The sequence below is a fragment of the Hyaloscypha bicolor genome, assembly GCF_002865645.1.
Source record: "Hyaloscypha bicolor E unplaced genomic scaffold K444scaffold_23, whole genome shotgun sequence".
NCBI lineage: Eukaryota > Fungi > Ascomycota > Leotiomycetes > Helotiales > Hyaloscyphaceae > Hyaloscypha > Hyaloscypha bicolor.
The window spans coordinates 32,518-44,869 of record NW_020194525.1 but is presented as its reverse complement, the minus strand read 5'-3'; the positions used below and the strand labels follow the sequence as shown (position 1 = coordinate 44,869).

Below are 12,352 nucleotides of genomic sequence, written 5' to 3'. Positions count from 1 at the left end.
CCATACTTGTTTATAGTTGCGGCATCACTTCCTTCAGTGGTGCCGCTATTTAATTCCATCCAGATACTCAGGGTAATAACCCCGACATGATTGATTTGTTTCTCCTGAGTATTGTCATGGATTCTTGCCCCTTAGATCCTGTGACACAGCCTTAGCCATTCTGTCATTTCTGGATCATGTGGCGGAATTAAAGGCGACGGATCGATATCAAATTATCAATACAGTGTGCGATTACCCGCGATGGGCAATGTATTTCAACTTCACCTCACCCTTTCAATGCCCAAACATGGAAGCTCAACGAATACTTTTATTCTCCGCTAGAGTTCTCTAGTACTGTACCCTACACAGCACCCCCAAAATGCCAATCCATGTACTTCCCCAAATTGCCCCCACCATTCTAATAATACATGTCGGGCGTCAAACTCAAATTTCCCTTCCAAGCATACAAGTACTCCCCAGATGTCTAAGTGCTGCAGCCAAAAGTCTCGCTTGAAGGTTCCATCCCCTATTTCGTACAACTACCCCGACTATTGCTCTAGTTCTGACTACCTCGAATTGCGAACTGTTTCCTAGTTTCCTTTACATGACAACACAACGCGCTCTCTTTTTTCCCTTCTTCCTCTTCACATAGAAATTATCCTGGTTCTCGCGCCAAGTGGCGGCCTGAGCTTCCTCCTGGATTGTAAACATCGATTGGTTCTCTGTATTGCCCCACATGCCAGACGGGGTGTTTGGACTTGGACTTCTTTTTAAAATTCATTGGCATCTTGAGGTGGTGTCAAGTTGTGTTTACGAGACTACGTTCGATGAGTTGAATTTTGTAAGAGAGAGACGTCCGTGAGGCTTCTTGAGGTGAAGGTGGTTAGATAGAGATCCAAGCTTTGAACTGCAGGTCGTCTTGCAGTCTCTAATTTATGATTTTGAAGAACGAAGGTCCGAGTTTTTGGAGAGATCGAGTTCTTTTCCACGATTACACGCAGAGTTGACTGTCGATTCATGCAGAAGCTTTTGCGCTTGTACCTCTCGCTCAGTGAACTGCCCTGTAACATGAGAGTTGCTTCCCAATTGGCCGTGTGGATGCTTTCATTTCTGGAGGGAGGTAACAGAGATCAGTAGGACGTTGCCGGCAGAGAAGGGCGAGGCTCGCAGAACTGGCTTCGAGTGTGGGAGTGGAAGTTCCTAATTTCAAAACCGGGAGCAGCTGAACAAGAAGCCTTGATTGGGTTTGATGTTGTTGGTTTGCAGACGAGCATTGGTCTGAAGTGTGAAGGTTGGTGTGGACGCAGGAGGGACATGTTCGAGAAATGACACCCTCTTGTAGCCAGATCTTGGCTCCGTAATTGATTCGATCATTCACTCATTGAACTGCTTTCCAATATCAGACCAGGATGTATCTAACCTAAAGGTCTATAGCTCCTCCGTCCGTGACATGATGAAGATGTTTGAATAACAAGAGACACCCTTGCTCCCACCACCCTTCATTCACAAGCATGTTGTTTCCCAGTCATGGCCGCAATTTTGCAAGGAGAGGTCCACACGTGCGTATCACTGAAGCCCCTATTATCTCCCGAAGGCCCCTAATTCTCATGCTTAGATTCACTTGAATGCCTAGAACTGTAATAGTTAAGTATGCTCAACGCGAACTTATTATTCCATGCTAACTTTTGTTGGCTGTGGTACAAATTTCTGGACGCCAGAAAGGCGAGGTCGAGTAATGCCAGAACGCAACGTCTCTCATCAATCGTACAAGTCGTGTCCAAAAGTCCGACAGCACGAAGGTCTCGCTTAACAATGTAACCCCTATCAACAACCAAAAGTCTCGCAAAATAAATTTCCCCCGTCCTAGCCTGCTCTAATCAACACAGATTACCCAAACATACTCTGACTTATCTCACACGATTCCTATTTCCCCTTGGGTTTCTTGCCTCCAAAAAATCCTGCCATCTTATTACTGGTGCTAGAAGATCGCCGACGTTTTGTGGTCGATGAGGGGTCGTCGGGACCAGCTTGGGAAGGAGATGGGGAACCGTATTCGGAGCCAGCTCTAGAAGGAGGTAGAGGGTGAGATACGGAGCTGCGTCGAGAGCCACGTTCTGAACCTGGGTGAGAAGAATGTTGGGAGTGAGGCAGGGATCCATGGTGGGAACCGTGTTGCGGGGAGACAGGGTCAGAATGAAATTGTGAGATACCTCGCGATTGATGGTGGGATCCGGGGTGCAAAGAAGAGTGAAATCCCGAGTGGGAACCACGTCGAGAGCTGGGTTGATTGCCAGATGCAGGACCGGAGGGGGAGCTGGATGATGAGGAGCTAGCTGTAGATGGGGGGGGTCGGAGCTCCGTCTTCGATCCAACCTTCCAACTCCACAATCCAGGCCGTTATGTGTTTCCCTAGGCCGTTAAAATCAACACGGCTGCCTTTCTCTCTAGCTAAGCCCATAAGTCGACTTTTGATAATTCCAGTCACTGGGATTTTCAAGGTAGGGTTGTGCCTAGGGTAATCTTCTGCTTGGGTGAAGAGTGTGAGAGTGAACTTTTGTCCCGCCTCCTGGCCCAATTCCCTGTTCGCCTGATGCACCGCAACCTTAAAGACATCACGTTTCGCCAAAATATTGCCTGAGAGTTGTGAAATTAGCCACTCGGCGGCGGTTTCGTAAGTCTCCACCGGTTGAGGTACGGTTGCATATTGTTGATAATGGTCGGCCATCTTTCTTTGGCTGAGCTGGACTGAATTCTTTTGGATATTTGATGAAGTCTCGTTACTCTTGGAGTAATTCGATCCAGCTAACTGTGAAGAGTTTATGTCGCAGGGATCTGAGTAGTTGAGTCAGAGTATGAAGGAAATTCCGAGGAGGGGGTTGCACCCCAACGACAGTCTCTTGCCGTTGGAGAGAAGCAATTCGAGACCCTTGCAATAGTTCTTACAAAGAACTACTGGTTAGGAATTGCCTGGGCAAACTCTCTTGGCAGCGCTGGCACAAGGCACTTGGAGCCAGAAAGCGGAGGAACTGGTAAGGAAGCGCAGCAGAGGTTTGTTGATTCTAACCACCAAACTTGAACAATTTCCGACCTTTTGTTTATGCAAGACAGATGTAGAAGCTCGTAGTATTGTTGAACATCGACGAGTTCTCCTTGTGACGAAGTGAGCTCTTTGATTTGGTTTTGTGGTTGGTAAGGCAGAGGGAGAAACTCCGTGGAGCCAAGAAATCTGACCCTTTTATAGACAAAAGAGGACTCAAGCCTTGGAGCAACGATTCACAAATAGTATGAGCTTGGGGGGCATTATTCTTGGGAAGTGATTCATGTTAGCTGCACGGTATTTGATTCACATCAAGGTTACATTTTTTGGGGGGGAAAGGGGGGGGGGGGGGGGCAATACGTGAATCATAACTCCTGCCATTTCAACGTAAATCTAAAGAGATCTTAGCGAGAATACAAAAATTAACGTTACGATTTACAGAGCGTAGGAGTAATTATAGAGAAGACTGCGAAATCTAGAAGCACGAACGCAATTTGATTTGTTGAATATCACCGAACACGGATATTTGTCTTTAATATGCTCAACACAACCTGCGTTCCAGATCGAGTAGTACATTAACATACATCATCCGAATTTACTAACGTCTTGTTAGTAGAGTTGCATATGCCTCTCCCAATAAGTCATTATACTTGCAATTTGAAATTTCTCGCTTAACGACTCTTTACCCCTTTTATAATCACTGGCTAACACATTCTTCCAGATCTCATACTTTGATCCATCGAACACTAGAAATGAAATCCTTTCAACCCAAAACAGCGGGGAAGCCGAAGGCCGAGGGCTTCTTACACCTATACTGTATACACCACCAGCACTCCGGCGAGGCTCAATTCAGTCTTCCCGTGATGCGCCAAGATCCTTGCCGCCTTCCAAACCCTCGAACATGAATTTGAATGTATGCTCCTCTGGGTGAGAACACTACGTCACTACTGTGCGACATTCATTGATCCATTTTTCTTCCTTGGAAGCCAGTCCCCCCAAGGTGCGCCAAACTCCCCATGCCATTTTGACATGATCTTGTTTGCGCTTGCTCTGTCCTGGCCCCACTAGTGGCACGCTCTTCGAATTGTGATCCACACAACTTCCCCGCAATACCACCTGTAGTTTCTGTTTCTGATCGCCTTGGTGATGGTGGGGTTGAGGCGGGGATGGGGCTGGCGACACGGCCGAGGATGATTCAGGGTATCAATGCAGTACTCAATGTTCTCGATACTATTGTCGAGGTAAAAGGGCAGGTTCTCGATCCTTTTTAATAATCCTTTGGCGAGCAGGTTGTTTGCGAAATCTTTCAGACTCACAGTTGCTTCTCCTTCCCTGATACTCGGGAGAGACCTCTCATGCCCTCTCGACCTCTTGGAATATGAACCTCATCCCTTAAATGACTGGCACAGATTTGTTTCCATTCTGTGCCAATTATTGTAGAATTCGAAGAAGATCTCTCTCTTTTTCAATTCGACGTTTTTCGAATATTGACCTTTATCCCGATTGGCCAATCGCACCCAGAGAACAACCCACGTTGTCTTGTCATGAGAAACTGCGGCTCCTATTTTCCTTTGGAAAGGACGGGTATTTTCGAGATGTTGAAGCCATGAGGAGCTTGAGAGTTTGATAGAAGATAAAGAGAGCTACGATAGTCGAATTCTGGACGAAAAGCAAAGGTGCATAGGGAAGTTTGATGTTTTGAGATTGGCGTGGTGTTCTTCTGCAAGGCAGGGACATGGTGAAGCTTGTAAAGAATCGCGATCCGTGCGGTATTAAGGTGCTAAGGTGCGTAGGGTCTTGCCTGAAGTCGAGGGAAATAAAAAGAGATTTCACTATTCTATGTGATGCCTCCCCTTTCGTAGGTGAAAGGTGATTCAAGTCTGAGGGAAGATGTCCATGTTCAAGATTGCGCTGGTTGAATTATTCAATAGATAAAGCTGAATTATCATATTCATGATAGAGTATCAACAAGGGAAAATGTTCCAAATAGAAGAACGGAATCCGCTTTGTTGTGGATCACCGCCGAGTGTGCGGTTTGCTATGTTGATCAAAGGCTTATGATTCACATCACTTGCCAAATAAAACAGTCTCGGGGTCTCCAGAGGCTTACATTCAGTAGTCGAATTTAATGCTAAACAGAAGCTGCAGGACAAAAGGAGCTTTCAATAATAACTTCAAGATAGTTGGGCTTCTGTTTGTACTTTTGAACCTTCATATTGCATTTTGAAGCGCGAAGCGAGAAGTGATCCTTGCCCCTTTTCTACATCTCACGTGACGAATATTCATACCGAGCAACTTGCCAATCTCTATATTGCATTCTCTCTAGCTACCAGTTCTCTGAGTTCAGCACAGTTCTATTCCTCAAGCCGGCTCTCCACTCTCTCGCAGAGACTACCTCCCTGCGCAAATATCCAGCGATCTGGAAAACTCAAACATGAACGGCACCACTTTCGGACCCTCATTGTGCATCAAGTATCTTCTATCTCCCTTCCATGTTAGCTTCAATATGTCTTCTCTGAGATGACGATCGAATTTGATCTCCGCCGACCAATTATCATAGTTTTCGTATTGCACCCAAAGCACGAGCCAACCCTGCCCAGGTGAAGCTAATTGTGCGCTGGCTTTTCTGACGCTGTTGTCCACTTTCATAATTTGATTGGGAATAGTTTTTGTGAGTTCGCAGAACCGTATCCTGTCATCCTCGGAAGTCCAGTTTGAATGTGCCATCTTGGTGTTTGGGTGAAAGTTGCGAAAGTGAAGGTTAAGAATGGGGAGTCTTTTGGTGGATAACGTAAAAGTGGTAGCGGCAATGAAACTTGAATCGGGGTCTCGAGCAGTGTGTTGGTAATGTTATCCTTTACAATGAGAACTTGCGCAAGCTGTTCAACCAACAAAGGCCTAATCTGCCGCGACTGAGTGCATTTGTCAATGCGAATAGCTTTGTCCTTGCGTGAACCAAGTCGAGGACTCGTTTGGCAGGAAAACTTCTTGATCTTTGCATGGTGACCAATTCGTGCATTTGCATTGAATGTGCTGGTGGGTGAAAGAGGGAAACTTGGAAAATTGCTTGAAAGCTGAATTTGTGAGGTGAGGATGAAATAATGAGTATTTGAAAATCAAGTATTGAGAATGCAGAAAGAGACGAGGGAACGGAAAGTGTGCGAAGTCATTGGAGAAGCATCTCTATTTTTAGCCAAAGGTTACCCAGAAGCTATGACTTTATCAAACACTTATTCTTCACATATTCTCATGAGATGTGGTGTTTTGACTCCAAACCCACGCACAACGTGTAAGTATTAATGTACCAAACTCCGCACCGCCGTTTAAATAACGTTCCAACAGTCCTGTGCAAGAAGCTCTTACAAGGTTCAACAAGGCGATCGCTGCATGATTCCCAATCACTTCTGCTGCTCACTCGGCGCCTTCATCTCATTGTACAACCACGCTACAAGCCTCACACTTGGCTCGTCGATCAACTTAGTGACCACCTCCGCCACCCACAGCGTAAACGGCAACAAAATCAAATGCGGGGCCAAAAAGCTGGGTTCCAGGCCCAGTGGTCCGGCCTTGGACATCGGAAATGCATTGATCAAAAACGGCGTGTTGATTTCATGTTCCGGTCGATACCAGCCTGTTGCAACGTATAAACGATCACCGATAGTCCAGAGCACGGGGCCGTGGATCAGGTACAGGCAAAACGAGATGCGGCCAAGGTATAGGTTGAAGCGGAGCTCGAAGAAGGACTTGAGCCACGGGATTCGGGGGATCGCGGACACCATGAAGACGGCGGCCCAGAAGAGGTAGAACCATTTGAAGTCCCAGGTTGCTTGGGGAGTTAGGAAGGCAATGTGTCGCCAACCGGGGGATTTGAGGAGGACTTCGTATTCTCCTGTGGCGAATAGTTAGCAATCTTGTTAAGGGTGATAAAGCAGTTTTGAGGTATTGTATCGACGATGCCGCAACGCTTGCGGGGTTTTAATACGAGATAGAGAGAGGAAGGATACGCACGGGAGTGAGAAGGGACGCCGCTAAGGAACATGCTAACGACAAAGAAGGTGTAAAAAATTGGCGTTTTATATCGTTCTAATCTTTTGAAGATGCGGGGTAAATCGTCGTTCCTGGCAAGTAAATCGAGCTCGCAGAGAAGGGACCCTGCAAAAAAAGCCACAATTAGTTGACTTATCTCAGGCAATAAAAGGGGTACGTGGCGTTTTAGACAGAGACTCGTCAAGAAGGGAGACTCCCGAGTGCATACCTGCCATAAACAATGATCCAAACCATCCATCCACGATATACATAAAGTAAAAAATCAGCCCCACCATCCCGAAAAGCCGCATATTTCTCGTGCATCGCGAAAAAGCCAACAACGAAGTAAAAATAATAATCGAGCCACGGAATTCGACAGGTATCGACCACGTCGGGAAATTATATGACAACCAATCCTCACCCCCGGTCCTGAACGCAAAGCTGTAGTTCTTGAACTCGACATAAAATTTCCAGAGTTCATCCCGGAAATTGGCTTCATGGTTGGGAGATACTGTCCAGATGCCGAACATATGCCACGATGTGAAGTATAGCACCGTGGTGACGAGGACGGGAATATAAAGGCGGAGCCAACGCCGAAATAAGGCTGAGGCTAAGCTGTCTCCAAGTTTCGCGGTGTCGCCGGAGTGGATGAGGGAGAGCGGTTTCGCGGAGAGGACATATCCTGAAATGACGAAGAAGACAGAGACAGCGAAGTGACCACCGGTGAAGAAGGTTCGTACTACGGGCATGGCGGCGAAGAACCAATTATCGCCAAATCCTATACAAGATCTCCGTCAGTATTGGGTGTGCAAAAGTTCCGTCTATGCCACCGTCTCTGATGGACCGAAAAAAAAAAAGACCAGGGAGCTTGCAACTGCTTCTCCTGAAAAGACATAACGAAGAGGAACACGAAAACCACGAACCCCAAGAATTTTCGAAGATGTAGTCAGCGCCCATTATCAAATAATTCTGCCGCGGCCATAATTGATGGTGGTGCCAGTACACCAGAAATGCTGCGAAGCCTCGCAGGCCATCCAGATATGCTGTCCGTCGACTCTGCTGCTTTCCCCCTCTGCCTCGAGTCAAAATCGCCGGCCGCAAAAGATCCGTCAACCATATTCGCGTATTGTATATTGGACCTCTCCTCAATCCCTCCTTCTCCTCCCAGATCCCCGGCTCCAAAATGTCACCCATTTTTTGAATTTTTAAGGGGGCTATCGCTATCGGGGCCTTTGGCGGCAGAGCGCAGTGCCGGGCAGATTCATCCGTAGATTCGATCGCAGGTGGCCCTATGTTCGATCTGCAGACTCCTCGGCGCTCTAGAAGTCCAATTGTGAGGTTTTGGCGATGTGGAAACGTTTGGTTTTTTGATGATGATGATGATGATGATGATGTTCTCGTTCAACTGAACTGCGGCCGCGGAGACGACGTGATGACTACTGTAGGGCCGTTTCCAGTTAGGCTGATCCTAATTGTGCAAGCCAGCCCAGCTTTCAGGGGGGCAAGTCAGCGGTCAGCAACGGGGCATGCGAGTCTGCGCCGTCAAGGGACAAGATTTGTGCAACAGTTGGTCCACACAGAAATCATGTGCAAGGCGCCACGCCGCAGCAAAAGTCAGTTTGGGACTTGGAGGCCAGGATGGTTTTGTAAGTGCCAAGTTCTAACCTATCGAATCGCGGAGATTGGAAGGCCTCTGTAGGGTTTTAGGACCGCTTCTTCATCCCCGTGTCTGCATACCGGTAACCAGGCCTTGATCATCAAGGATTCGTATCGGTATTCTTATTGCGTGTCTACGCGTGTCTACTTGCACTTATTCACAGAACATCCAAGGCGTTCTCGCGTTTCTGAGTGCTAATTATTGCCTGAGCCTTGGGCTTGCTTGCCTTCGCAACCGATTCAGGCGTACCTGCTTCGGGCGCTGGCTCTCGGAACCACCGCACCCGTTTCACTGGTTCTCAGGGAACCTTGGCTGTTTCCTCTCGGGCTCTGAACGCCACCTTGGCGATCGGCACATGCGCGGGAGCGCCACCTGCAGAGAAAGCGCGGGGATAGGTTTCACTTCTGGAAGTTCTGGCAGGTTGGCTCATGCACGAATGAGATTATTGCAGACGTGAGCAAGCGAATAATAGGGGCTGAACAGCTTCTGGAAGAAAGTCAGAGTCCACACCCCTTTTCTCAACACGCCGATTGCTGTGTCGCTGCGACTTTGCTGAGCATCAGCCCTCAGCCCTCAGCCCTCAGCCCTCTGATCTGACACAGTGACACAGTGACACGGTGACACAATGACACAATTACACAATGACACAGCACGTCAGCTACACAGCCTCGTACTCGTCGCACACAGTGAGTTCGTTCTTGCCACTGAGCATCGTTTCTGATGCAACACCGTTGGAACTTGGGACCCGCCTCCCTGCGATCGCCCCCCTGAAACAACCCCGGGCGGCAAAAAGGAGGCGCGGGAGATTACCGAAGCAAATCATTTGCCCCAGTTGGCCGTCGCGAGTTTCACTGCTCCCCCAGAGTAATACTGTACGGAGTAGGTAGTCCACATTTGTTCTGACTTCTGAGTCGGGCTCCCTCGTTCCCTCCCCCTTTCCGCTGGGCAAACGCCGCAAGTCTATTCCGTAGGTCCTACAGGCTACAGTAGGAGGGCAGGCCACAGTTGACTCGTGCGTGAGCAGCAGCTCCACGATCCGAACCTGGATACGAAAATAAGGCACAGGATTGCGTCAAGTGGACCTAAAAATTTCACCGGGTCCACCGTTCCTACGCTATGTCAAGCACCTGCGGGTAAAGTAAGGCACACTCGGACACTCCTCATCGTAAATCTTCGGTGACCCACGCGAATCAACATTCTTCGGCGCCTTGGAAGTTTGATGCTCGATATCTACGGCCAATTGGCAATTGGCCATGTTAAGGGTCTCAAGGAGGCTAGGCGCAGTGCACCGAAATCAGAAATTAGACTGCAGCGGCGAGCGCGTGAAACTGGTGGTTGGTGGTGGTGCATGCCACAGGGGATCGGACTTGCTGCTGGTTTCTGCTGGTTGCTGCTGCTTTTCGCCTCCTATTGGGTGGCCATTGTTCAGGAATTTGGCGGAGATCTCACGCAACGACCATTGTTGGCCACCGCCGCTGGCCTCGCTCCAGCTGCTGAGCTGCTCGTGCGCTCACCTGCACAGCAGGATGACATCCCCTGTTGGTTCGAGATTGCCGTTACCAGGTTCCCCCGCCAATATTAACCTTAGTGCTTTGACGGTCCCAGGGCGATCTTGGATGTCGATTATCATGCTCCTCCTGTCCTTCGACCTCTTCAATTCCGCAACAGTCAAAACTCGGACGACACCGGTGACAGCTCGACACAAACCGTAGCAGTAACCTCTCGCATGGATTCCCTCACCTGAACTTTGGAGTCCAGAGCATCCGGTCGCTTCATCAGATTGCCTCATGTCCTGATCTTTGCTGGACCCCTTTCTTTTCGTTTCGCCTCAACCGTACAACGGTTTTTCTATGTCCCTTCAAAAAGCGCCCAGACTGCTCGAAGACATTCTCCTGGCTTGAATAATCTACGACGAACGCCAGGATGAAGGCGACGAGCCCAACGTCGCGATTCCCAGCACGTCTTCCGAAACAAATACAAAGGGCGCTGCCCATCTATGTCGCGCTCATTCTCGTCGTTGTATTTTTCTGGACCGCAGAATCAGTATCGTCATTTAGATTAGCCGTTGTTTGGGACCGGGTTCGAGCGTACCAAACATCGTCTGTTGTCACCACAACCTTCACCAGGAAAATTTGGCAGACGTGGAAGATCGATCCTTTAGAATTCGAGGAACGAGATTTGTCGCGTGCGAGGAGTTGGCCGTCCAAGAATCCCGGCTATAGGTTCGAATTGCTGACCCGAATGTCTCGCCTCCACCACTAACTAATATATCGCATAGATACGAGGTGCTGACCGATGGAAACGATTTACATTATGTTGAGACGAATTTCGGGCCCGCAGGCCTAAATCGTCCCGATATTGTATATTTCTACAAATCGCTAACGGCGAAAATCATCAAGGCGGATCTGTTAAGATACTTGATATTATACAACGAGGGAGGGGTGTACGCGGATATTGATGTGGAAGCATTGAAACCGGTAGACGAATGGATCCCTCCCCACTTCGACAAGGCAGATCTCGACCTGGTCATCAGCGTCGAGATCGACGAGCCCACGTATGCGAACCATAGCATCCTTGGTCCCAAATCACAATCCTTCTGCCAATGGACCATCATGAGCAAACCGCGGAATCCAGCTATCCTGCGGATCATCAACAACGTTATCAATTGGTTGACTGAAGTCGCGCGAGCGCAGAACGTGCACGTTGCCGAAATCCAGCTCAATTTTGACGACGTGCTGAGCGGGACTGGACCCTCTGCGTTTACCACCGCCATGCTCTCCGAGATGAAGAGGCAAACGGGGATGAAGCACATCCCATGGAGTACGTTCCACAATTTGACAGAGCCAACCCTCGTTGGGCGGATTTTGGTTTTGACCGTCCATGCATTTGCCTCAGGACAGGGACATTCGAACTCGGGCACACACGATGATCCAAGAGCGCTCGTTAAGCACCATTACCATGCTTCGAAATGGCCAGACCGGCATCCCAGATACAGCCACCCTGGCTATGGCATGGTGGAGGAGTGCAATTGGAAGCCAGAGTGTGTGCAAGCATGGGACAACAACACAGCGGCATACCCAACTTTGAGCGAGGAAGAGAAGGAGAAGGTACTTGCAGCGAAGAAGAAGGTTGACGCGGACAGGTTCAACAAGGAGGAAGAGGAAAAGGCAAATCGTGAGAGGGAAGATCGGGAGAGGATAGACAAAGAAACCCGTGAGAAGTGCGAGAAGCTGGATCCGCCGTTCGAGATGCCGAAGCCGGAACAGCACCATGATGAAGAGCACCATGACGACCAGAACCGGAACAACGGAGAGCAAAGACCTGAGGAACATAAAGAGGAACACAAGCAGGAGCAGAAACCTGAAGAGCACAAGCAGGAGCATCAGCAACAAGACGGCTGGATGTTACTTCAAGACACCCTCGACGGAGAGAACAAAGTGCACAAAGAAGTCGAGCCCCCACACATTGCGCCAATCGACCCCAAACCCGAGACATGAAAATAGCTGCTTCGCGAAGCACGGGGGGTCTGCATTTCTGTTCATATATATACCAGGTCTGCATTCGGCGTTTCAGAGGTTGGGACAGACTATCTGACATAATTGGGGATCGGATACGACGTGATGAGATTTCTAGAGGCTTGGCCTCGAAATCTA

General features: G+C 48.8%; 4 protein-coding genes across 4 annotated transcripts; 2 read left to right on the top strand and 2 right to left on the bottom strand.

The window, feature by feature from the left end:
* Positions 1–1,886: 1,886 nt before the first annotated feature.
* On the bottom strand, positions 1,887–2,704 carry K444DRAFT_625862 (uncharacterized protein; the record flags this gene model as incomplete). Its single annotated transcript, XM_024882576.1, has 2 exons — positions 1,887–2,293; positions 2,353–2,704. 2 exons carry the CDS (start codon positions 2,702–2,704, stop codon positions 1,887–1,889), a joined length of 759 nt encoding a protein of 252 aa, XP_024741390.1.
* A 3,710-nt stretch (positions 2,705–6,414) lies between these two features.
* On the bottom strand, positions 6,415–8,236 carry K444DRAFT_520871 (putative acyltransferase; the record flags this gene model as incomplete). The annotated part of the gene is made up of 4 exons (XM_024874079.1): positions 6,415–6,905; positions 7,025–7,151; positions 7,258–7,820; positions 7,966–8,236. The coding sequence occupies 4 exons, from the start codon at positions 8,234–8,236 to the stop codon at positions 6,415–6,417; spliced, it is 1,452 nt and encodes a 483-aa protein (XP_024741389.1).
* A 1,533-nt stretch (positions 8,237–9,769) lies between these two features.
* On the top strand, positions 9,770–10,517 carry K444DRAFT_302296 (uncharacterized protein). Its single transcript, XM_024871730.1, has one exon. It carries the CDS (start codon positions 9,953–9,955, stop codon positions 10,409–10,411), a length of 459 nt encoding a protein of 152 aa, XP_024741388.1. The 5' UTR covers positions 9,770–9,952; the 3' UTR covers positions 10,412–10,517.
* Positions 10,518–10,622: 105 nt separating this feature from the next.
* K444DRAFT_625860 (glycosyltransferase family 32 protein) lies at positions 10,623–12,196 on the top strand (the record flags this gene model as incomplete). Its single annotated transcript, XM_024882575.1, has 2 exons — positions 10,623–10,921; positions 10,978–12,196. 2 exons carry the CDS (start codon positions 10,623–10,625, stop codon positions 12,194–12,196), a joined length of 1,518 nt encoding a protein of 505 aa, XP_024741387.1.
* Between the last annotated feature and the right edge of the window lie 156 nt (positions 12,197–12,352).

What these genes read in the sequence shown, in the direction of transcription:
- K444DRAFT_302296 (XM_024871730.1), top strand. Translation starts at nt 9,953, where the DNA reads ATGTTAAGGGTCTCAAGGAGGCTAGGCGCAGTGCACCGAAATCAGAAA.